The sequence below is a fragment of the Oncorhynchus tshawytscha genome, linkage group LG26, assembly GCF_018296145.1.
Source record: "Oncorhynchus tshawytscha isolate Ot180627B linkage group LG26, Otsh_v2.0, whole genome shotgun sequence".
Lineage (NCBI taxonomy): Eukaryota > Metazoa > Chordata > Actinopteri > Salmoniformes > Salmonidae > Oncorhynchus > Oncorhynchus tshawytscha.
In genome coordinates, this window is record NC_056454.1 from 37,806,078 (window position 1) to 37,833,526 (window position 27,449).

At 40.7% G+C, this 27,449-nt stretch overlaps 1 protein-coding gene across 6 annotated transcripts in view; it reads right to left on the reverse strand.

Moving 5' to 3' along the window:
* LOC112224859 (semaphorin-5B) overlaps positions 1–27,449 on the reverse strand; it is a 289,959-nt gene that overhangs the window by 158,895 nt on the left and 103,615 nt on the right. For all 6 annotated transcript variants that reach the window (XM_042306582.1, XM_042306580.1, XM_042306579.1 and 3 more), the window contains one exon: positions 9,759–9,858. In XM_042306582.1, coding sequence (XP_042162516.1) covers positions 9,759–9,858 — 100 coding nt within the window. The remainder of the gene's footprint in view (positions 1–9,758; positions 9,859–27,449) is intronic.

Here is a 27,449-nt window from a genome sequence, read left to right on the forward strand (position 1 = left end):
AGGTAAACCTCTGGACCTTACACAATAAGAAGTGATTCATCTGTTGTGAAAAGGTTTAATATGGGCTATGATGGGACCAGATTTTTTCTAATCAGGTAACATGGTTAAAAAAAATCATGGCCCTTGGCGAGGATGAAAACTCTGCAACCGTGTAGTCCCTTACGGAAAAAATACATGAATTTCACATATGATAATGTGTTTTTGTAACACTTGACGTGACATTTTCTTGAGTGTATTTTTAACAAGGCTGAGATATACTTTAAAGTTCAAAGTGTAGGAATACAGGTGAAATTATTTAATGATACAGACATGGTGGCGTAGAAGGAAGATCGGAATGCCATGAACCAAGAGGTTGTGAGTTCAAATCACAGATAAGGACATGTTGAATAATAATGACTGTATAATTAAACTAACACAGTGTGCAAAACATTAGGAACATATGCTTTTTCCATGACTTAGACTGACTAGGTGAAAACTATGATCCCTTATTGAAGTCACTTGTTAAATCCACGTCAAATCTGTGTAGATGGAGGGGAGGAGACTGGTTAAAGGATTTTTAGGCATTGAGACATGGATTGTGTATATATGCCATTCAGAGGGTGAATGAGCAGGACAAAATATTAAAGTGCCTTTGAACGGGATATGGTAGTAGGTGCCAGGCGCACCGGTTTAAGTATGTTAAGAACTGCAACATTGCTGGGTTTTTCACACTCAACAGTTTTGCATGCGTATCAAGAATGGTCCACCACCCAAAAGACATCCAGCCAACTTCACACAACTGTGGGAAGCACTGGAGTCTAAATGGGCCATAATCCCTTCGGAATGCTTTCGACACCTTGTACAGTCCATACCCGTCAAATTGTGGCTCTTCTGAAGGAAAAAGGGGGTGCAACTCCATATTAGGAAGGTGGTCCTAGTGTTTGTACCCTCAGTTTACATCATTTATGTTAAAGTGAGTCAAATATGTAAGTTGAAAACACTAAAATGTTAAAAGTACAGTGTGCATCATAACTCATTTTTGTTTGCAGGGCATCACCTGTGAAAATCCACATGTGAAATATAATCACATGTGAAGTGTTTCAAAAATACATGGTGTCACGTGCAAAACATGGGGAAATGTCACGTGAAATCATGTGTTTTTTTCCGTAAGGGAGTGTTCATATGAATTGTATTGGAGCAAATTAGGGTTAAGTGCCTTGCTCAAGAGCACATGGACAGTTTTTTCACTTTGTCGGCTCTGGTATTCAAACCAACGACCTTGTGCTCTAAATGCTAGGCTACCAAGGACTAGGGAGGTTTCCTACACAGACACAGAAAAAGCAACATGATTGGACAATAAAAAACTCACAGGGCTGAGCTTGTTTTATGTAGTCCTGCCCTATGCAACCATAGACCTAATGAAAAATGTACAGTCTGTCAGCTATTTTGTTTATTGATGAATTCCAGTTAATAATTTGGGTAGCCTAGTCAGCCCAAGTTTAAATATAAACCAAATTTGATCCCATTAATATTTTAACACAAACAATTGTCTATAAATACACACGCTTCGTTTACCCTGACCAGAGAGACGCACAGTAGGCTAGACAATGCAACTGCTGTTGTTAGTAGGCTACAGTTGATCAGACTGAAAAATAGTATTGTTTCCACGCAATACAGCATATCAGATCACTAAGGTTTAGGTGTATGGGATACTACATTTATGAAGTTTTTGCTTGTGTCTGTTGAGAGTAATGTGTTATCACGCTTAATAAATAAACACCTGAGGAAAATGGAGAGCGCGCCATGAGCTTTGTGCCTGTACTGCTCAAACTGCAATTGTCCGTTTAATCTGATTGGTCAAGACATGCAAAGAGCCTCCGATGTGAAGCACAGAGAAATTGTGGGTGAGTTGACAAATCATTACGCAAAATCTAAAAATAAAAAAAACAGCTCTTTGACAGTGTTTTTAACGCTTTGCATCAATATATTGTATTGAACTTAATAGAAAGAACTGACAAATGATGCCTCGCCACATGTTTTCTGGCAGCCTATTACTGATTCTCTGCAGTCATATAACAACTCTGGAGCTAGACGTTGTTTCAAAACGTCCAGCTGCCAAATTCCAGACCAGGCCCTATCAAACAAGCCTAAACAAACTACTTAAAGAACAACTGCAGGCAATAAACAACTTATCTGGTAGAAAACATGTATTCGAGTATCAAAATTTACTACGAAGTGTAAATAGGATCATTTTGGTCATAAAGTTATCCTTGTCCAAAACTGAGATTTGCGAGATAAATACGAACAAGTGGTTTTTCACAGAATGAAGGGTACCGTAACATTTGTGTTTATTTCCATCCTGCCCACAGCTGGCAGAACCCAAGTGATCATCAATTCGGAGAGCAACTATGGAGCGAGATAGCTGCCAAAAGGTTGACAGTACAGGATTGTAAGGATTGTCATAGTAAAGGATTGTAAGAAAAGCCATAGTAAATTGTTAGGATTGTAAGAAAAGCCATAGTAAATTGTTAGGATTGTAAGAAAAGCCATAGTAAATTGTTAGGATTGTAAGAAAAGCCATAGTAAATTGTTAGGATTGTAAGAAAAGCCATAGTAAATTGTTAGGATTGTAAGAAAAGCCATAGTAAATTGTTAGGATTGTAAAAGCCATAGTAAATGTTAGGATTGTAAGAAAAGCCATAGTAAATGGTTAGGATTGTAAGAAAAGCCATAGTAAATTGTTAGGATTGTAAAGAAAAGCCATAGTAAATTGTTAGGATTGTAAGAAAAGCCAGAGTAAATTGTTAAGATGGTAAGAAAAGCCACAGTAAATTGTTAGGATTGTAAGAAAAGCCATAGTTGTCACGCCCTGGTCTTAGTATTTTGTGTTTTCTTTATTTATTTGGTTAGGCCAGGGTGTGACATGGGTTTATTTTGTGGTGTGTTTGTGTATTGGGGTTTTTCGTAGGTTTATGGATTGTGGCTTAGTGGGGTGTTCTAGCAAAGTCTATGGTTGCCTGAGGCGGTTCTCAATCAGAGGCAGGTGATTCTCGTTGTCTCTGATTGGGAACCATATTTAGGCAGCCATATTCTTTGAGTGTTTCGTGGGTGATTGTTCCTGTCTCAGTGTTTTGTGTTCACCAGATAGGCTGTATAGGTTTTCACGGTCCGTTTATTGTTTTGTATTGTTTGTGTTTATTCTTCATTAAACATGTATCGAATTAACCACGCTGCATTTTGGTCCGACTCTCCTTTGACTGAAGAAAACCGTAACAATAGTAAATTGTTAGGATTGTAAGAAAAGCCATAGTAAATTGTTAGGATTGTAAAGAAAAGCCATAGTAAATTGTTAGGATTGTAAGAAAAGCCATAGTAAATTGTTAGGATTGTAAGAAAAGCCATAGTAAATTGTTAGGATTGTAAAGAAAAGCCATAGTAAATTGTTAGGATTGTAAGAAAAGCAAGCCATAGTAAATTGTTAGGATTGTAAGAAAAGCAATAGTAAATTGTTAGGATTATAAGAAACGCCATAGTAAATTGTTAGGATTGTAAGAAAAGCCATAGTAAATTGTTAGGATTGTAAAGAAAAGCCATAGTAAATTGTTAGGATTATAAGAAACGCCATAGTAAATTGTTAGGATTGTAAGAAAAGCCATAGTAAATTGTTAGGATTGTAAAGAAAAGCCATAGTAAATTGTTAGGATTGTAAGAAAAGCCAGAGTAAATTGTTAAGATGGTAAGAAAAGCCATAGTAAATTGTTAGGATTATAAGAAACGCCATAGCAAATTGTTAGGATTGTAAGAAAAGCCATAGTAAATTGTTAGGATTGTAAAGAAAAGCCATAGTAAATTGTTAGGATTGTAAAGAAAAGCCATAGTAAATTGTTAGGATTGTAAGAAAAGCCAGAGTAAATTGTTAAGATGGTAAGAAAAGCCATAGTAAATTGTTAGGATTGTAAGAAAAGCCATAGTAAATTGTTAGGATTGTAAGAAAAGCCATAGTAAATTGTTAGGATTGTAAAGAAAAGCCATAGTAAATTGTTAGGATTGTAAGAAAAGCCAGAGTAAATTGTTAAGATGGTAAGAAAAGCCACAGTAAATTGTTAGGATTGTAAGAAAAGCCATAGTTGTCACGCCCTGGTCTTAGTATTTTGTGTTTTCTTTATTTATTTGGTTAGGCCAGGGTGTGACATGGGTTTATTTTGTGGTGTGTTTGTGTATTGGGGTTTTTCGTAGGTTTTTATGGATTGTGGCTTAGTGGGGTGTTCTAGCAAAGTCTATGGTTGCCTGAGGCGGTTCTCAATCAGAGGCAGGTGATTCTCGTTGTCTCTGATTGGGAACCATATTTAGGCAGCCATATTCTTTGAGTGTTTCATGGGTGATTGTTCCTGTCTCAGTGTTTTGTGTTCACCAGATAGGCTGTATAGGTTTTCACGTTCCGTTTATTGTTTTGTATTGTTTGTGTTTATTCTTCATTAAACATGTATCGAATTAACCACGCTGCATTTTGGTCCGACTCTCCTTTGACTGAAGAAAACCGTAACAATAGTAAATTGTTAGGATTGTAAGAAAAGCCATAGTAAATTGTTAGGATTGTAAGAAAAGCCATAGTAAATTGTTAGGATTGTAAGAAAAGCAAGCCATAGTAAATTGTTAGGATTGTAAGAAAAGCAATAGTAAATTGTTAGGATTGTAAGAAAAGCCATAGTAAATTGTTAGGATTGTAAGAAAAGCCATAGTAAATTGTTAGGATTGTAAGAAAAGCCATAGTAAATTGTTAGGATTGTAAAGAAAAGCCATAGTAAATTGTTAGGATTGTAAGAAAAGCCATAGTAAATTGTTAAGATGGTAAGAAAAGCCATAGTAAATTGTTAGGATTGTAAGAAAAGCCATAGTAAATTGTTAGGATTGTAAGAAAAGCCATAGTAAATTGTTAGGATTGTAAGAAAAGCCATAGTAAATTGTTAGGATTGTAAAGAAAAGCCATAGTAAATTGTTAGGATTGTAAGAAAAGCCAGAGTAAATTGTTAAGATGGTAAGAAAAGCCATAGTAAATTGTTAGGATTATAAGAAACGCCATAGTAAATTGTTAGGATTGTAAGAAAAGCCATAGTAAATTGTTAGGATTGTAAAGAAAAGCCATAGTAAATTGTTAGGATTATAAGAAACGCCATAGTAAATTGTTAGGATTGTAAGAAAAGCCATAGTAAATTGTTAGGATTGTAAAGAAAAGCCATAGTAAATTGTTAGGATTGTAAGAAAAGCCAGAGTAAATTGTTAAGATGGTAAGAAAAGCCATAGTAAATTGTTAGGATTGTAAGAAAAGCCATAGTAAATTGTTAGGATTGTAAGAAAAGCCATAGTAAATTGTTAGGATTGTAAAGAAAAGCCATAGTAAATTGTTAGGATTGTAAGAAAAGCCATAGTTGTCACGCCCTGGTCTTAGTATTTTGTGTTTTCTTTATTTATTTGGTTAGGCCAGGGTGTGACATGGGTTTATTTTGTGGTGTGTTTGTGTATTGGGGTTTTTGTAGGTTTATGGATTGTGGCTTAGTGGGGTGTTCTAGCAAAGTCTATGGTTGCCTGAGGCGGTTCTCAATCAGAGGCAGGTGATTCTCGTTGTCTCTGATTGGGAACCATATTTAGGCAGCCATATTCTTTGAGTGTTTCATGGGTGATTGTTCCTGTCTCAGTGTTTTGTGTTCACCAGATAGGCTGTATAGGTTTTCACGTTCCGTTTATTGTTTTGTATTGTTTGTGTTTATTCTTCATTAAACATGTATCGAATTAACCACGCTGCATTTTGGTCCGACTCTCCTTTGACTGAAGAAAACCGTAACAATAGTAAATTGTTAGGATTGTAAGAAAAGCCATAGTAAATTGTTAGGATTGTAAAGAAAAGCCATAGTAAATTGTTAGGATTGTAAAGAAAAGCCATAGTAAATTGTTAGGATTGTAAGAAAAGCCATAGTAAATTGTTAGGATTGTAAGAAAAGCCATAGTAAATTGTTAGGATTGTAAGAAAAGCAATAGTAAATTGTTAGGATTGTAAGAAAAGCCATAGTAAATTGTTAGGATTGTAAGAAACGCCACAGTAAATTGTTAGGATTGTAAGAAAAGCCATAGTAAATTGTTAGGATTGTAAGAAAAGCCATAGTAAATTGTTAGGATTGTAAGAAAAGCCATAGTAAATTGTTAAGATGGTAAGAAAAGCCATAGTAAATTGTTAGGATTGTAAGAAAAGCCATAGTAAATTGTTAGGATTGTAAGAAAAGCCATAGTAAATTGTTAGGATTGTAAAGAAAAGCCATAGTAAATTGTTAGGATTGTAAAGAAAAGCCATAGTAAATTGTTAGGATTGTAAGAAAAGCCATAGTAAATTGTTAGTATTGTAAGAAAAGCCATAGTAAATTGTTAGGATTGTAAGAAAAGCCATAGTAAATTGTTAAGATGGTAAGAAAAGCCATAGTAAATTGTTAGGATTGTAAAGAAAAGCCATAGTAAATTGTTAGGATTGTAAGAAAAGCCATAGTAAATTGTTAGGATTGTAAAGAAAAGCCATAGTAAATTGTTAGGATTGTAAGAAAAGCCATAGTAAATTGTTAAGATGGTAAGAAAAGCCATAGTAAATTGTTAGGATTGTAAGAAAAGCCATAGTAAATTGTTAGGATGGTAAGAAAAGCCATAGTAAATTGTTAGGATTGTAAGAAAAGCCATAGTAAATTGTTAGGATTGTAAAGAAAAGCCATAGTAAATTGTTAAGATGGTAAGAAAAGCCATAGTAAATTGTTAGGATTGTAAAGAAAAGCCATAGTAAATTGTTAGGATTGTAAGAAAAGCCATAGTAAATTGTTAAGATGGTAAGAAAAGCCATAGTAAATTGTTAGGATTGTAAGAAAAGCCATTGTAAATTGTTAGGATTGTAAGAAAAGCCATAGTAAATTGTTAGGATTGTAAGAAAAGCCATAGTAAATTGTTAGGATTGTAAGAAAAGCCATGTGCGAAACATGAAATTTAAATGTTAAATTAGATCTGTAAACGTATGACTATAAATGTACATTTACACATTCAATTTGTAGTTTACGTCTCCCTTTACTCGGTTACAGATCTTTTTAATCGATTGAAACTTTTGTCAGTATTGTGGCATCTGCAAAGGCCATGAACCAAACGTAGCTAGTTTAAGTTAGCTTGTCAATCAAAAACTCTAGCCCAGACATTAGATTTTCTTTGCAGCTTCTGGCTTCATTTGAAAATAAAAGTCTAGAGCTTGTTTTAGAACTGCATTCAATAACGATGTTACACCAGTATATGTCGTAGTATAGGCTTGGGCATTCAGCAAAGGACTTGTGTGAGAACGATAAAGACAGCCTTGTCTAGAATAACCGCCTGAGCTGCAAAATAGAAAATAAATGATTTAGGCTATGCCTATTCCGCTATCTAAATATGCCATGCTGTTGTGTGTTATTTAATTGCCATATAATTGCATAATTTATTTTTATAGCCGCGTTGGGCTACTGTGGTGACCATGTAACCTAATGGATCACACTTTTCCCAGTATTTGGGAGCATGGGACTGTAGGCCTTATATTAGGCACTTTGCCTGTTGTATTAGTGAATTCCACTCTGTATGTAGGCTTGTTATAGCCCTTTGTGTTGCACAACCCCATCACGCAGAGGCTATATCCATATCAATAAATGTGACAAAACAAAATATTGATTAAGTTTAGGCTATAACCTGTCCTGAGCGAAATAGCCAAGGGGTCCCAAATGGTCAAGACTATCTATAGTCTATTCTTATTGACTGGTCTGTTTACCCTGCATCAGCCACTGCATGTGCCTCTTCAACTATTTAGTTGAACATTTATTCAGAGGGATATATTTTGAGGCCTGTGAGCTAAGGTCTTTTTTTAAAGGGACCCCAATTATAAAACTCAAATAGAGTTTAAAAAATGATTCTGCAGGACACCATCACACTAAAGATGAAGGGCTATTTTTATTTGGATCGGCCTAAATTAAACTTTGAATTATTAAAGTGATAGGCTAAAGAACTTGATCATTTTGAATACACACACATGGATTTCAATAAACAAATGGATAAGACTGTTCTATTCTCTTTGATTTAGTTCTTATTGCAACTCAGACAAATGACTGAATGGATGACATACTGACTGACTAAATTGAATGAAGGATGAATGAAATGTTCAAATATGTTGCAATGACGAGTTGCACGCATCATGCATGCTGTGGACTTCATTTGATTAGTAGTTAAATAGGTCTACATTAGGGTATTAACCTACATTTAACCTCTCACTTGTTCATTTCAAAGTCCATATGTTTCATATAAATCATGAAAAATTAGTTTAAATTCATATTAACCGCTCATGCAGAATATGCTTTGGCAAGATTAAGCGATTTAATAAAATATCCAATAAAAATATATTTTGAGTGACTCCAGTGGTTATACATAATTCATAGAGTCACCAAACATCTCTAATCATTCTATATACTATTGGTTATGATTACTGATTCCTGGTAGATACTACTGGCTATGATTGCAGACAGAGCCCAGAGAACGGAATGGTGCAGTATTGAATCCGTCATATTTGATAAGGTGCATGCATGGGGATGTCCACGTCACCCAGATATATGCCCATGCTTTAGAGATACACCCAGCGGACTGAAACTTCACTGTTGTAGGCATAATACAGCTAGTGCTATCTAGACTTATGCTGCCAAACAAATCCATTACATTAGCTACCTAAATGTGAAGTAAACTCAACTGAGGAGTAACAGAAAATGGAGACTTAACGTGCAGGATACCTCTTTCCGGGATTCCCTGACTTCAGTTTTTTTATACTGTGGTACGTTTGTTCACGTAGCACTCCTCACAGGCAGTTTTGTGTATGTTTTTTGTTGAGATGAAACTGCTAAACTCTGTAAGTTATTATTGTACGTCAGAATTGCAACAAGATTTGTTCAAGCCTAAAATGTTAATCTATAAATCAGAAAAAGGTGTTTGTATGTTCACAGGTGAAATTTCATGTTTTACGTTTCACGCATGGATTTTATTATGATCTAACAATTTACGCATGGATTTTCTTACAATCTTAACAATACGTATGTTCAACCTTTCGGCAGCTAACTCGCTCCATACCCAGGGTAAATTTGGTTTGACATTTGATATCCCTATGGGGATAGTTAGAGATCATCAGTAAATTACACAATGTACATGTGACAATAATTTAAAGTCAATAGCTCCAACCTTCAATGAGTTACAAATCTCAAACCAACTATAAAATTGTAGAAATTCATATACAAATATTGAAAGCATTGAATGAGAACTAAAAGAACTTGTCCACTGTCCCACACCAACCGGCTGAAGCTAATTGGAGAAAGAAGTTGGCTAGCTTGTTAGCTAGTCTAGGCTAGCTCCAGACACAAGACCTGGTTAGACTGTTTCAAGTTATCTAGAAGGGTGAGTGACTAACTGTGTGCTGTTTTGGCAGAGTGAGAGGTCAAACGCTTCTCATGTTCGAACACCCACATCAAAATATGGCCCAAATCTGGTTCTCAGTCCCATTTCCTGATGAGGATAATTGAACCAAAGTTAAATCAGGAAGTTCAGACCCCCTTTAACATGATTACCACTTTTGAATTTATTTCAACATTGTCTATGATAGAAAGTGAGGAATTCTCAGCAGCAGCGAAGTGCAGGGCCAGGCAGAGTGTTTTGCTTAAGTGATAAATGAACAAGAGATAAATGAAGGAATGCATTCTTACCTTGCACCCACTATCAGCTCATTCCTGGTCAGATCAAGGGTCAGTTGGGAGTAGTCTCTCACGCCCGGGTGGGAGAAAATAGAGATCCAAGGACTCAGGGCTGAAAGAGAGGAAGAAAAGAGTGCAAGGGATGGAGAGTGAAAACGAAAGCGAGAGTTAAGTAAAGTTAAGGACTACAAAGGATGTTTCTCTACTATATTGTAACATGAAGAATTGTCTGCTGTTGGGCTCCTGGGGCAGCCTGTTCAGTCGAGTTAAATTGAAGGTGACAGCAACATGAGTAACGTCTCTGAAATAAATCTAATAAGAGAGATTTGGAACACTTCTAATTCACATTGAAGTGGGTTACGATAGACGTCCTGAAAACACACTGGAATCACCCTGTGCTCTGATATGGTTGTCATGATCTATTTTGTGTTGTTATAGGTCCAAAACAGTGGAGCATCCTCTATATTGTCATAAAAAAACAGCCCATTATCACCGATTTCACCTTTGCATATGTTTTCAGTTAGCCAATAATGTGAAAGTATGAAGTAGCCTCACCTGATGTCTTACAGGTGCAAACATGTCTGTTGGTGAGAAACGACCTATACGATGTGGCTCGCAGCAGCGAAGGAGTGAGTGGGTAGATTGTGATTGTGTCCAGCTACTGGTAACCCCCCTCTGCCGAGACCCCAGTGGGATCCAGCAGAGAGGGACAATGCTGTCTGAGACCACATCAAGCCTACTGAGCCTAACGCAACCAGTCAAAAAGAGCCCTTCCAGGAAACACTCCCCAGCACCTACTGCTTCAGACATTTGACAGTCGCTTCACAAATCAAAAACAATTTCTCTCGGCAGAGTCACAGGAAGTCACACAATGCACATTGTAGAGTGGCGGGTCAAGAAAGTGCTCAGCTGATCTCCATGTGATCGGCGCGTGGGTTTGTTAAATGGATTTCACCACATGAGAGATTGCAAGGTGAATGGGATTTGTTAATTTTATGTGTAGAACACAATATTGAAGTGGTTGGTTGCTTGGATTCAGCGTTGCAGTGTGTTTAGTAGCATATAACATGACAGAAAACCTAGACATCATTTTATTTTCTTATTCCCAGAATAATTTTATTTATTTTGGACCCCTGCAAAGACAACCTTGGACATCTTCAGTTTGTTTACTGCATAAAAAAAATGCATTTACCATTTTAAGAAGTGAATGCTTGAATTTGAACAAAAATTATTAAAATAACAAAAAGCTCAGTGGGAGGTTTCTATTAAAAAAAATGTATGATTTATCTCTCCTGATATTTTAACATTTTACTGCAGTGGGCTAAATTAGGGTGACAGTGTTTTTGGTCATCTTAAACAAATCTACTTTGAAACAAAATTACACACCTCTGTCATGTTGTATAAATGATTGGAGACAGGCGTAGTAATTTGTAATAGGGGGTTTTAATACTCCACCCAAAAATACAACATGCCATGAAAGGCACGGGGACGAAGCCCAAAACAAACATGTATGCAAAAACACAGGGATGTAACCCAAACAAAAGAGCGAGGTTACACCTCTAATAAATACACGGGACGAGACCCGTAATAACAATACACGGGACGAGACCCGTAATAACAATACACAGGACCCGTAATAACAATACACGGGACGAGACCCGTAATAACAATACACGGGCCCGTAATAACAATACACGGGACGAGACCCGTAATAACAATACACGGGGACGAGACCCGTAATAACAATACACGGGACGAGACCCGTAATAACAATACACGGGACCCGTAATAACAATACACGGGACGAGACCGTAATAACAATACAAGGAACCCGTAATAACAATACACGGGAGCCGTAATAACAATACACGGGAGCCGTAATAACAATACACGGAGCGAGACCCGTAATAACAACACACGGAACGAGACCCGTAACAAAAATACATGGAGCGAGACCCGTAATAACAATACACGGAACGAGACCCGTAATAACAACACACGGGGACGAGACCCGTAATAACAATACACGGGACCCGTAATAACAATACACGGGACGAGACCCGTAATAACAATACACAGGACCCGTAATAACAATACACGGAGCGAGACCCGTAATAACAACACACGGGGACGAGACCCGTAATAACAATACACGGGACCCGTAATAACAATACACGGGACGAGACCCGTAATAACAATACACGGGACGAGAACCGTAATAACAATACACAGGACGAGACCGTAATAACAATACACGGAACGAGACCCGTAATAACAATACATGGGACGAGACCCGTAATAACAATACACGGGACGAGACCCATAATAACAATACACGGGACGAGACCCGTAATAACAATACACGGGACGAGACCCGTAATAACAATACACGGAACGAGACCCGTAATAACAATACACGGAACGAGACCTGTAATAACAATACAGGGGACGAGACCCGTAATAACAATACACGGAGCGAGACCTGTAATAACAATACAGGGGACGAGACCCGTAATAACAATACACGGAGCGAGACCCGTTGAAAGATTAGTGGAATCTGTGTGGGTAGCTGGACAGGTAGGATGACTGGCAGTGAAGGTGAACAGATGGTCACGTGTCAGGTGACAGAGGAATGGATGAGACTGAGGCAGGAATTCCTTTTACCATAAAGTGGTATATTTACTGAGTAGTGTGGATTCATGGACGCACAGAACTTCTGGATCAGATGGAGTTAAGGAAGAGAAAGCAGCGAGATCAGGCGATGGCAATTTCCTCCTTTTATGGAGTTGAGATCTGTCGGACATTTCCACCTGACCTAATTAAACGCCCCTGGCCCAGCTGAGTAAATGGCAATGAATTAAAGGATTATTCCACCAACTCCATGGGCCTTTTCTACACCCGTAATAACAATACACGGGACCCGTAATAACAATACACGGAACGAGAACCGTAATATCAATACACGGGACGAGACCCGTAATAACAATACACGGGACGAGACCCGTAATAACAATACATGGGACGAGACCCGTAATAACAATACACGGGACGAGACCGAAATAACAATACACGGAACGGGATGAGACCGTAATAACAATACACGGGACGAGACCCGTAATAACAATACATGGGACGAGACCGTAATAACAAGTACACAGCAATACATGGGACCCGTAATAATGAGTACACAATCCATGCAGCACGAAAGCCGAAACAAAGCACATGTACTCAAGACGAACGGACATGGGAACAAAAACCGACAAGACAATGGTGAATCAGGTGTGCATAATGAAACAGTTAGAGGCCGGTGACGTAGACCCCCGGAACTGGTGCACAGAATGAGCAGCAGTACTGGGGGAATCCGTGGCAGTACGCCATCCCGACGTGCTGCACTAGCAGCGTAATGACACTGGCCTCGGGTACAACCACAGGGACGCAGTGCGGGTCGGTCAGGGAGCTGATGGTGAAAATCCCTGGTCAGTGAGCCGTCCAGGTTGTCCACTCCAGGGACCCAGCAATGCTCCTCTCGGCCGTACCCCTCCCGTGTCGCACTACACCAGCAGCGGGAATACACCGGCCTCGAGGACGACCACAGGAACAAGGTAAGGTCAGGGCCAGTTGCAGCTGCCAAAGTTGCGTCATTGGACGGGCCAGTTGCCGAAGTTGCATCCGCGTTGGACGTGCCAGTTGCAGCTGCCAAAGTTGCGACGGTGTGGGTCGGTCAGGGCCAATTGCGTCGGACAGACCAGTTGCTGCTGCTGAAGTTGCGTCGGACGGGCAAGTTGCCGAAGATGCGTCGGACGGGCCAGTTGCAGCAGCCGCATCGGACGGGCCAGTTACAGCTGCCGAAGTTGCGTTGGACGGGCCATTCTGCGGTCTCCATTTAGGGTCGGTTATTCTGTCTCCGTGTAGGATTGGTTATTCTGTCACGTTGTATAAATGATTGGAGACAGGCCCAGGAATAAATAATAGGGGGGTTTAATACTCCACCCAAAAATACAACATGCTATGAAAGGCACGAAGCCCAAAACAAACACGTATACAAAAGTGAAAGAGCTGCAAAATCTGGACTGCCTCGCTTGGTTCACCAACTACTTCTCTGAGTTCAGTGTGTCAAATCGTACGGCCTGTTGTCCGGACCTCTGGCAGTCTCTATGGGGGTGCTACAGGGTTCAATTCTCGGGCCGACTCTCATCTCCGACTCTCTTCTCTCTTCTCTGTCAATGATGTCGCTCTTGCTGCTGGTGATTCTTTGATCCACCTCTACGCAGACGACACCATTCTGTATACCTCTGGCCCTTCTTTGGACACTGTGTTAACCTCTCTTGGGTAGGGGGCAGTATTTCCACGTCCGGAAGAAAAGCGTGCCCAAAGTAAACTGCCTGTTACTCAGGCCCAGAAGCTAGGATATGCATATCATTTTTGGATAGAAAACACTCTAAAGTTTATTGCACTGTTCAAATTATGTCTTTGAGTGTAACAGAACTGATATGGCAGGCGAAACCCCGAGGACAAACCATCCCCCCCCAAAAAAGTTCAGCCTACCACCGTTTTCAATGGCTGTCACTTTTATTATAAGGCAAAATCTTCCCAGATTATAGTTCCTAGGGCTTCCACTAGATGTCAACAGTCTTTAGAAAGAGTTTCATGCTGGTTTTTGGAAAAATTAGCCAGAAATTGTAGTTTTAATAGGTGGTTCCCAATTTGGCTATAGTGTTTCCAAGCGCATGGAAGAGAGCGCGTTCTTTGGTATTTTTTTGTCTTAAATTGTATAGTTTATTTACGTATTAGGGTACCTAAGGTTTGATTAAAAACATTGTTTGACTTGTTTGGAAAAGTTTATTAGTAACGTTTGGGATTCATTTTGTATGCATTTTGATGTTGGGAAACTGGGTGGATTATTGACTGAAGCGCACCAGCTAAACTGAGTTTTTATGGATATAAAGAAGGACATTATCAAACAAAAGGACTATTTGTGATGTATCTGGGACCTTTTGGAGTGCCAACAGAAGATCAAAGGTAAGGCATTTAATTATATCGCTATTTCTGACTTTCGTGGCACACCTGCCTGGTTGAAATATGTTTTTCATGCTTTTGTAAGTAGGGTGCTGTCCTCAGATAATCACATTGTTTGCTTTCGCGGTAAAGCCTTTTTGAAATCTGACACAGCAGCTGGGTTAACAAGAAGTTAAGCTTTATTTTGATGTATTACAATTGTGATTTTATGAAAGTTAAATATTTATAATTCTGCAGTTTGAATTTCGCTCTCTACAAATTCACCGGATGTTGGCCAGGTGGGACGGTGCCCATAAGAAGAAGAACTAATCTACAGATGAGCTTCAATGCCATACAACTCTCCTTCCGTGGCCTCCAACTGCTCTTAAATGCAAGTAAAACTAAATTGTGAGAGTGAAGGAGGCTTTGTTGCGAAATAGAAAGCCGATTCTAGATTTGATTTTTGATTGGAGATGTTTAACATGAGTATGGAAGGAGAGTTTACAGTCTAGCTAGACACCTAGGTATTTATAGTTGTACACATATTCTAGGTCGGAACCATCCAGCGTGGTGACGCTAATCGGGCGGGCGGGTGCGGGCAGCGAACGGTTGAAAAGCATGCATTTGGTTTTACTATGAGGCCAATAGAGGGCGATGTTGGTTATTTGACTGCAGGAAAGAGCTACACCAAATACGACAAACTCACTGTCTGCTAGAGAGATGAAGAATTTACACTGAACTGAAGTCTTGGGAAAAACCACAAAAGACCCACAGACTTCCACCACGCCACAGCATTAAACCAAAGCAGTGAATGGACAGACTACAGTAGGGTTGATTGCAACCATATGGCCGCATTATCCCAAGTATATATTAAGATATACTGTAATTAGGCAATAGCAGACTAATCATAGCGATGGATTATTAAGGCATAATGAGATGATAGCAGAGTAAACATAGGGATGGATTATTAAGACATAACGAGATGATAGCAGAGTAAACATAGGGATGGATTATTAAGACATAACGAGATGATAGCAGAGTAAACATAGGGATGGATTATTAAGACATAATGAGACGATAGCAGAGTAAACATAGGGATGGATTATTAAGACATAATGAGACGATAGCAGAGTAAACATAGGGATGGATTATTAAGACATAATGAGACGATAGCAGAGTAAACATAGGGATGGATTATTAAGACATAATGAGACGATAGCAGAGTAAACATAGGGATGGATTATTAAGACATAATGAGACGATAGCAGAGTAAACATAGGGATGGATTATTAAGACATAATGAGACGATAGCAGAGTAAACATGGGGATGGATTATTAAGACATAATGAGACGATAGCAGAGTAAACATAGGGATGGATTATTAAGACATAATGAGACGAGAGCAGAGTAATCACAGGGATGGATTATTAAGACATAATGAGACGATAGCAGAGTAAACAAAGGGATGGATTATTAAGACATAATGAGAAGATAGCAGAGTAAACATAGGGATGAATTATTAAGACATAATGAGTTAATAGCAGAGTAATCATAGGGATGGATTATTAAGACATAATGAGTTGATAGCAGAGTAATCATAGTGTAGGATGTGGCTGCCTGGTGGTTTTCCTCATCCTCCAGCCAGTACCAAGCAGATAACTGAGTGCTAGGAGACACACTCTAACACACATATAGTGGAAGTGGAAGTTGTGGTGTGCAGATTTGGGTGGGCTTCTATTTTAATAAAATTATTGTCATTGAGAATATACACCTTGAAAAATAAATCCATGATTACGTCATGTTAGGTCCTAAGTAACATAAGACTACTATAACATACTTTCAAAAGAATGGAATATCATATTTTGAGTTTAATTAGGCCTATGTTATGGGTCTGTGCAGCCATGGCTGCGCAATCCAAATGAAATCAATAGCTTGATATTTTGTTAATTAAACAGGCAAGGCACCCCTACCCGGATGAATATGATGGAATATTAAAACGCAACAAATATTTTTCCCACACAACTTGTGTCATGGAAACGTATAGAACGCTGTCATATAACAAAGTTATATTTTGAAACAAAGCTTTTTTTTAATCCATGTGTCATTTCTTTCCTACCTGTCTTACCTTCATCAGGATACCGATACAAAATATGAACAATCCTATTTTCAAAAGCATGCGAGTCTCAAATATTTCACAACCTCCGCGGGTGTTTGAGTTGCCTATATACGATCGAGCTAAATAATAGGCCTATACGTGATTTTGGCTACATTATTGCACACTAAATGTTTCTTATATGTGATAGATGAGAAAACTAATAGATAAACTATACCACCGCGTAATTTGCCCAGCCAGAAACCAATTAGCCAAATAGCCTATACAGACAGAGATTCAGTTAAACAAAATCGCATTGTTTAATTATCAGACAAGTCAGTGAAGTCACGGGCTGTTTTGGTAGGGAATAGGTCTAGGCTTCTAAACGACTGCGAGTGAAGAGCAAAATAATCCACTTTTTAAACTACATTACATGGCAAAATGTTCTAAGAAATGAGCAAACTAGACAAGATGATCAGGAGCAACTCTCACCTCAACGTAGCTAACATTTCCCCAGCCTAATTGTAGCCTAACCAATATCCAAATGGAGATTCAAGGAAAACAAAAATCGGACATTTATTGATTTATCAAGATGAGTCCCCATGCTTGTCTCAAAGTAGCGCGATGATGGTTCTGAAATGATTTAGTTGACCACACGCGGGTAGGCTATTGCTTCAATTCTATTGCAAGGATTGGATGACTAGGAGTTTCATTAAGCAACCATTTGATACATGCCTTCAATTGCATTAGCCTACCTTATTCCAATATTTTAATAATTCAGTCATCCCCCCCCACAGTAATTATTTCTGGATCCATCCAGTTGTGGTTTAGAAAACAGTGCAGTGACATGCCTCGCAAAGGATAGAACTGGCAGGAGTATGGTTAACAGGTGCTGACTAGCAGCCATCACACGTTTAAGAGCATAGTACATTTCATACTAAGTTGTAGGCAAAACTTTACCGAAATCATTAATGGGTTGTTTGGCAGAAATAAAAGTTTTGGCTTTGATACCGGCAATATCTTTCAGGCATAAAGAAAAGGAGAAAAAAAGGTGTCGGTGTGATAAGGTTGGCAGAAAAACGTCTTAGTATGAAAGGGATATAACAAACATCACACTCTAACATTAATCCCTTTCAGGTTGAACATGTAATTATGCTGTTTAATGTCTCATACAGGGGCATGCGGATCTAGAACACACACACAAGCTGAACGAGCAGAAACATCTGCATGACAGACTGTGTGATTAATGGATGTGTATGAAGCTGGGGGTGGGGGGGAGAGAGAGGGGGAACTGGGTACATTTTTATCACATGCAAACACCTCCTAAACTGTGTTAGATGAAACATGGTTATACGGGTGGGGGTGTGCAGAGAGCAACAGAGAATTTGTACTGTACAGTATATCCTCTTATAGTCAGAACAGATAAGAGCAGAGCTTAAGGGCTTGTCTTGCATCTTGCCTCTTGGCAATTTAAAGAGCTACTGCCTTTAAAAAGCAACAAATCCCTTTGAAAACATGTTATGTGGCATTGAGTCCGTTATTCCAGTGTCACAATTAACTACAAAGTGTAAATAGGCATATTTTGGTCATAAAGTCAGTCTCATCTAAAACTGAGTTTAGAACATCCTTGCGTCACAACGGGTAAATGAAGGATGTGTTTTGATTTGATCCATTTGCCCACTAACATGTGGTGAACAGCTGCGGTGATTCCTCTCATCGGGGAAACACACGTCTCATCGGGGAAACACACGTCTCATCGGGGAAACACACGTCTCATCTGGGAAACACACGTCTCATCTGGGAAACACACGTCTCATCGGGGAAACACACGTCTCATCGGGGAAACACACGTCTCATCGGGAAACACACGTCTCATCTGGGAAACACACGTCTCATCGGGGAAACACACGTCTCATCGGGGAAACACACGTCTCATCGGGGAAACACACGTCTCATCGGGGAAACACACATCTCATCGGGGAAACACACGTCTCATCTGGGAAACACACACGCCAATCAGGGTGTTCACTGACTCTTTAACAACCTTCACACACCACATTCCCTAAATACTGTCAAAACAGTCACACATTGCAACAGCCATATCAGAGTGTGGTTAAGTGAAGTGGTTCTCCAGGGGCCTCTAACTAACTAGCATGTGTTACCTGGCATGCTTTCTCTATGTCTGGGGGAGTATGTCGTGTCGTGCTGAACATGTGAGGAGAGCTGGGGAGTTGGAGTGTAGTACATGCTACATGCGTGTGTGCCTGTGCTTGTGTGTGTACCTGCAGGCGTGCTCGGAGAGAGTGTGAGTAGTGTTGAGAGCAGTTTACGCTCTAAAAGTGTAGGAGGGTGTTGATAACCCCTGGGTGGGGGTGGGGGGGGGGGCTAAATATGAAATCCCTCCTCTACAGTGATATCTGGATTTACAGTTGATGGGCGATTATTGCGTTTGTTCACTGATCTGCGGAACGACAGATTAATGCATTAGCCAGCACTGTCCTCTCCCTCCTCTGGACAGTGCCTTAGACACTCGATGGGACATAAATCATAACCTTTAAATCCGCATCTTGTCAGAATTAAAAAAGACTTACAGAGAGAGCCTCTATTAAATAAGAAGTAGTGTCTCTGTCTCGCCACAAATACACTAGCTATTCACAGGAGGACTTGGCAGCTACAAAGGCAGTTTGGTAATGCTGATTTTACACAGCCAAAGCCCACCAAATTAGAAGACAGACTGTTGAGGGAAAAGAAACACAAACTCACAGCCACACATACAGTAATCCAGACCTGATTATCTCATGCTATCTGACAGAATTCCTTTAGTTTGTACGCTAAAACGACGTGAACAGGACAACCCGGTAAAAACAGACACCATCGTTCTGCCACCACAATCTCTCTTTACCAATTCCACTAAAGTGTTTAGGGTAGCTTGTTGAGATGGCTACTATCAGATGGGCATCACAGCTCTGATGGAAACACAGTTTAAGAGGCATGCAATTTGTTGATCGTGATGACTAGTCCTATCTAGTGAAGGGGGTCTACTCTATGATGGCTGTTATGTTAGTGTGACCCCAGATATCCTTCAGAAAGAAAGGACCTGGTAGGGCCCTGTAGCAGAACAGAGTGCAAAGCTTTTTAATGAATATATAATAGGAGATTATAGACAACTCATCTTTTCAGGATTCAAATCAAATCACCCCAGTTTAATTAGAATGAGAGAGAGATGAGGATGTTTTCTCTCAGTTCTGCTCAGGCCTCGTCAGTTAGTTAATGCCGTTTGTTGATGTTTAAATCCCTAAATGCAAAACAAACCATAACAAACCACTGGCAGTTGACCTAGGGGTCGGTCCGATAACCTTGGAGTCCAAAAGGCTTCATCAATAAATGCATCGTCAACATTGTCCCCATAGTGACCGTACATCAATATCCCAACCAGAAGCCATGGATTACAAGCAATATCTGCATCGAGCTAAAGGCTAGAGCTGCCGCTTTCAAGAAGCGGGAGACTAATCCGGACGCTTATAATAAATCCTGCTATGCCCTCAGAAGAACCATCAAACAAGCAAAGCGTCAATACAGGATTAAGATTGAATCCTACTACACCGGCTCTGACGCTCATCGGATGTGGCAGGGCTTGAAAACTATTACGGACTACAAAGGGAGACCCAGACGCGAGCTGCCCAGTGATGCGAGCCTACCAGACATTTGTCAACATTCACAAAGCCGCTGGGCCAGACGGATTACCATGACGTGTACTCAAAGCATGCGCGGACCAACTGTCCAGTATCTTCACTGACATTTTCAACCTCTCCCTGACCGAGTCTGTAATACCAAATGTTTCAAGCAGACCACCATAGTCCCTGTGCCCAAGGAAGTGAAGGTAACCTGCCTAAATGATTACTGCCCCGTACCACTCATGTTGGTAGCCATGAAGTGCTTTGAAAGGCTGGTCATGGCTCATATCAACAGCATCCTCCCGGACACCCTAGACCCACTCCAATTCACACACCGCCCCAACAGATCCACAGATGACGCACTCTCAATAACACTCCACACTGCCCTTTCCCATATGGATAAAAGCAACACCTGTGTGAGAATGCTGTTCATTGACTACAGCTCAGTGTTCAACACCATAGTGCCCACGAAGTTCATCACTAAGCTAAGGACTCTGGGACTAAACACCTCCCTCTGCAACTGGATCCTGGACTTCCTGATGGGCCGCCCCCAGGTGGTAAGAGTAGGAAACAACACGTCTACCACACTGATCCTTATCACTGGGGCCCCTCAGGGGTGTGTACTTAGTGCCCTCCTGTACACCCTGTTCACCCATGGCTGAGTGGCCAAACACGACTCCAACACCGTCATTACGTTTGCTGACGACACAACAGTGGTAGGCCTGATCACCGACAACGATGAGACGGAATATAGGGAGGAAAACTGGCAGCGTGGTGTCAGGACAACAACCTCTCCCTCAATGTGAGCAAGACAAAGGAGCTGATCGTGGACTACAGGAAAAGGCGGGCCGAGCAGGCCCCCATTAACATCGACAGGGCTGTAGTGGAGCGGGTCACGAGTTTTTCAAGTTCCTTGGTGTCCACATCAACAATGAGCTATCATGGTCCAAACATACTAAGACAGTCGTGAAGAGGGCATGACAAAACCTTTTCCCCTCAGGAGACTGAAAAGATTTGGCATGGGTCCCCAGATCCTCAAAAGGTTGTATAGCTGCACCATCGAGAGCATCCTGACCAGTTGCATCACCGCCTGGTATGGCAACTGCTCGGCATCTGACCGTAAGGCGCTACAGAAGGTAATGCGTACGGCCCAGTACATCACTGGGTCCCAGCTTCCTGCCATCCAGGACCTATATAATATGCAGTGTCAGAGGAAAGCCCATAAAATGGTCAGAGACTCTAGTCAGACTGTTTTCTCTGCTACCGCACGGCAAGCTGTACTGGAGCGCCAAGTCTAGGACCAAAAGGCTCCTCAACAGCTTTTACCCCCAAGCCATAAGACTGCTGAACAATTAATAAAACCGCCACAGACTATTTACATTGACCCCCCTCCCTTTTGTACACTGCTGCTACTCGCTGTTCATTATCTATGCATAGTCAATTCACCCCAACCTACATGTACAAATTACCCCAACTAACCTGCAGCCCCCACACACTGACTCGGTACCGGTACCCCCTGTATATAGCCTCCACACTGACTTGGTACCAGTACCCCCTGTATATAGCCTCGTTATTATTATTTTTTACTTTAGTCTACTTGGTAAATATCTTCTTACAGTTTTTTGGATTGCTTACACACTAAAATTAAAAGTACTACACTATTAGCAAAACCTTACTACACTCAAGAAGCAAAACATCAGCCCATGTTTGCACAACTATAAGCACATTGTCAACTTCACACTTGTTGCAAAACTCTACACACAGTGATTTGCAAAACACTAAACACACTTAACATACATTACACACAAACATCTATCATGAAGCCACGTCCTTACAATACCAAAGCACTGACTGTCAGATTACCACACCCTCCAACCTATTGGTTCAACACAGTCATCAGGTGTGCAAACACTCGTTGCTTAATTGTAGATACACCAATCAGGTGTATAAGCACTATAAAAAGCTGCAGGTGAGTTCATCGGTCTTCAAGCACAATGGAAAGAGTCAGAGAATGAGTAAGATGAGGAGGACGAGGAGAACGGGGAGGAGGAGGAGGAGGAAGGGGAGGAAGAGGAAGACAAGAAGGTGCTCAAAGAGGACCGAATCTGACAAATGAGATCCGCGCAACACTGGTTGACCACGTTGTCAACCACGGCCTGACGCTGAGGGAGGCTGGACTGCGAGTACAGCCAAATCTAAGCCGATATACAGTGGCAAGTCTGATGAGAACATTTAGACTGGAAAATAGGTATTGTAAAAATATCATCATATCAAAAACATCTGCACGGTTTCAGTAACTGCTTACAGTACTGTATTCTATGCACTATCAGCACTTCTGTTACCTTTTCCTGTGAAATTACTGTACTATTGTATACTGTTTTTTTTCTTTTCTACATAGGATTGAGGGTCAGGGACGACAAGGGGGAAGGCCTCCTATGTTCACAGAACAGCAAGAGAGGGAGATAGTAAACATGGTTTTGGCCAACAATGCTATAACACTCAAGCAGCTCCAAGCTAACATTGTCAATAACCACGCCCTTTTCAACGACATCCATCAGGTCTCAACATCAACACTGACACGCATCCTAAAAAAACAACATATTCATATGCCATAACCATATGCCTTTTTAGCGCAATTCCGAAAGGGTGAAACGACTGTGGCATGATTATGCAGAGGTATGTATTCACTTTAGCAGTGTGATCTCGCATACTGTCTCATTATCTTTTACTGTACTGTAATATGTATACTAGATCTACACTGAACTACACCATTTTGCCTGACACTGTTTTTCTGAGAGTTTTACGAATGGATGGAGAGGAGATCCAGCATGAGTTAATTTACGTAGATGAGGCTGGGTTCAACCTGACGAGAACACGAAGGAGGGGAAGAAACATCATTGGTCACAGGGCTATAGTCAATGTCCCAGGGCAACGTGGGGGTAATATAACACTCTGTGCAGCCATTACACCGAATGGGGTCCTCCACCGCCATGCCCATATGGGCCCTTACAACACAGCACTCATACTTACATTCTTGGACCAATTGCACAACATAACAGCAGCAAATCAAATCGATCATATGCAATACATTGTTGTCTGGGACAATGTGTCTTTCCACCGCTCTGCTCTGGTTCAGAACTGGTTTCAGCAACATCCACATTTCACCGTCCTATATGTCAACATTTTGGCCGTGTTGAGAAATAAATGAGTTTCTTCAGTCTGCAACATTGGTCTTGTGTAGTGTTTGGTGAATGTACATTATATTTGTACTTTGTTGATAGTAGCCTACTCTAATCATAGGGAAGTAGAAGTGCTAAAAGTGTTTTAGGTTTATCACAGCAGAGTGTAACTCGTGCAAACAGAGTATAGTAATGTGAAACGTGTGTGTTTCATATGGTAACAAAGTGTGGTTTTTAAAAAGAAGTGTAGAGTTTTTACAAGAGTGTTTAATTTTGCAAAGGATCTGTAGTGTTTTGCTAATTGGGTGTGTGGTTGTGCTAATTGTGTGTAGTGTTTTGAAAACACGGGCCCTGTTTTGAAAATCGTGCTTAAGCAATCAAAAAAAACTGTAACTCTTCTTGAACTGCACTGTTGGTTAAGGGCTTGTAAGTAAGAATTTCACGGTAAGGTCTACACTTATTGTATTCGGCACATATGACAAAGTTTGATTTGATTTGAAACTTCATTTAACGTTTGGAATCTTATGTTATAGTTTAGGGGCAACAGAGAGTCTAGTATTTAAGAGCGTTAGACCAGTAACCGAAAGGTCGCTTGTTCTAAATCCCCGAGCCGACTAGGTGAACATCTGCCGATGTGCCCTTGAGCAAGGCACTTGACTCTAATTGTTCCTGTAAGTCACTCTATTTAAGAGCGTCTTCTAAATGACTAAAATGTAAATAGTTTGGCTTCTGGGGGTAGAACTGTTTACTTAATTACAGTACATTCTTGTTAGAACAGAAAACAAATATCAACAATGCTTTTTCTCATTAGTATTTTAATTGAGCATGGTGTTGATTGCTCCCCTCAGGGGCTAACTAGCAAATGAGTTATGAATTACACATATTGTGTTGAAGGCACCTGTCTGTCATCACAGACTCAAATGTGTGAAATAGCTACCGTGTAGACAATATAAGGGTTAGATGGCAGGGCCTTGTTTATGCAGAGTCTATTGTATTTCACCAATGTATATCTGATTGAATGAATGGACATTTGAACCACATACAGTACTAAGTACTATTATCATGGCTACTAACATGGTAGGACTGAGAAAGCATCCCATTGGACAGATTCAATGAACAGTGGTGTATCAGGAAAGCTGCAGCATCTGTTGCATGAAATAACAATGATCCAAATGTCCCAGACAAAGTTTAAGCCTGAAGGAATCAGATGCTTCCTGCTCTGGCAGATGATCTTCCATTCTCATTCTCTTCTCCAACTCAGGGTCTCTCTCTCTCTCCCCATCTCCCCATCTCCTATTCTCTCTCTCCTCCCTCCTTCTCTCCCTCCCTCTCTTTCTCTCCCTCCCCTCCCTCACTCTCTCCAGAGCCCCCAGGATTTTATCAGACACAGCAGATTGCTTCAGCTTATCCAAAATTCCACAAAAAAAACATTGTTTTGTCTCCCCCTCTTCTCCAATAAAGCCCAACTTTTCCTCCATTTCCTCTCTTCCCCTTCCTTCCAGATTTCCCTTGGATTTTCCTCCATTTCCTCCTTGTGATTTTAGCAGCCTGTTAACCACAGCAGCATCATCCTAGCAGCCTGTTAACCACAGCAGCATCCCTACTAGCAGCCTGTTAACCACAGCAGCATCCCTGCTAGCAGCCTGTTAACCACAGCAGCATCCCTACTAGCAGCCTGTTAACCACAGCAGCATCCCTACTAGAAGCCTTTTAACCACAGTAGCATCCCCGCTAGTAGACTGTTAACCACAGCAGCATCCCCGCTAGCAACCTGCTAATCGACATTCTGAGGAGAACTAAAGAGATGGAGAAACATTCAACACAGTAACTGATGGATCCATCCACCGCCAGCCTCTGATACCACAGGACAATCAGGACCAGTAAATTCACACACTGGGGTCTCAAACATTCACACCCCCCATTTCTATCAGTTATCATCGGCTTGGAGAACAGAGAACACCTCTCTCTATCTCTCTCTCAAGAGGCCCTTTGGGCGGCGACACGGCTTAAACGACAGCGTCATTATCCGGACGAGAGCTGATAGCGAGATAATCCTGCCCAAGCACACTATACAATCCACTGTCCACAACTTTGGGTTGAGTGGACAGGACAGGAGAGGAGAGGACATGACAGGACAGGACAGGACAGGACAGGAGAGGAGAGAACATGACAGGAGAGGAGAGGACATGACAGGACAGGAGAGGAGAGGGAGAAGAGGAAGGAGGAAGAGAGGGACGATGGCTATACAACTTGGTTCACTGAGATTATGAAGCAGGTGACCTGGCTTTATTAAGAGTGCAGATTCCTCTGAGAGGAAAATGTGCAATCTAAAATGCCTCCTCTTCCATATCAACCCACATATGGACCCATAGTAGTCGAATGCAGCTTGTTGCTTTCCATTACCATGGTAACACCATGGTAATAACCAACTTGTAATAGTTGCAATTTTCTCTGTGGGTGGAGTTGTGGTCAGGATGGATAACAGGGCCATGCTGCACAGTGGGTTGAATCAATCTTGAGTCTGACCATGGTGTAGTGAATTAATCCTGAGTCTGACCATGGTGTAGTGAATCATCCTGAGTCTGACCATGGTGTAGTGAATCAAACCTGAGTCTGACCATGGTGTAGTGAATCAATCTTGAGTCTGACCATGGTGTAGTGAATGAATCCTGAGTCTGACCACGGTGTAATGAATCAATCCCTAGTCTGACAATGGTGTAGTGAATCACTCCTGAGTCGACCATGGTGTAGTGAATCATCCTGAGTCTGACCATGGTGTAGTGAATCACTCCACACACACACTATACTATATATTTATTAAACATAAGAATGGGTGTGAGTTTTTGTCACAACCTGGCTTGTTGGGAAGTGACAAAGAGCTCCTATAGGACCAGGGCACAAATAATAATATAATAATAATCAATAATTTTGCTCTTTATTTGACCATCTTACATATAAAACCTTATTTGTTCATCCAAAATTGTGAATAACTCACCACAGGTTAATGAGAAGGGTGTGCATGAAAGGATGCACATAACTCTGCAATGTTGGGTCGTATTGGAAAGAGTCTCAGTCTTAAATAATTTTCCACACACAGTCTGTGCCTGTATTTAGTTTTCATGCTAGTGAGGGCTGAGAATCCACTCTCACATAGGTACGTGGTTGCAAAGGGCATCATTGTCTTAACAGCGCGATTTGCCAAAGCAGGATACTCTGAGCGCAGTCCTATCCAGAAATCTGGCAGTGGTTCTGATTAAATTCAATTTTCACAGAACTGCTTGTTACAATTTCGATGAGGCTCTCTTGTTCAGATATCGGTAAGTGGACTGGAGCCAGGGCATGAAAGGGATAATGAATCCAGTTGTTTGTGTCATCCGTTTCGGGAAAGTACCTGCGTAATTGCGAACCCAACTCACTCAGGTGCTTCGCTATATCACAAAAAATCATGCAATGATGGAAAGACCTGCGTGTTGTCCTTGTTAATGCAGATGAAGAAGAGCTCCAACTTCTTAATCAGAGCCTCAATGTTGTCCCGCACATTGAATATAGTTGTGGAGAGTCCCTGTAATCCTAGATTCAGATCATTCAGGCATGATAAAACATCACCCAGATAGGCCAGTCATGTGAGAAACTCGTCATCATGCAAGCGGTCAGACATGTGAAAAACATCACCCAGATAGGCCAGTCCTGTGAGAAACTCGTCATCATGCAAGCGGTCAGACAAGTGAAAAACATCACCCAGATAGGCCAGTCGTGTGAGAAA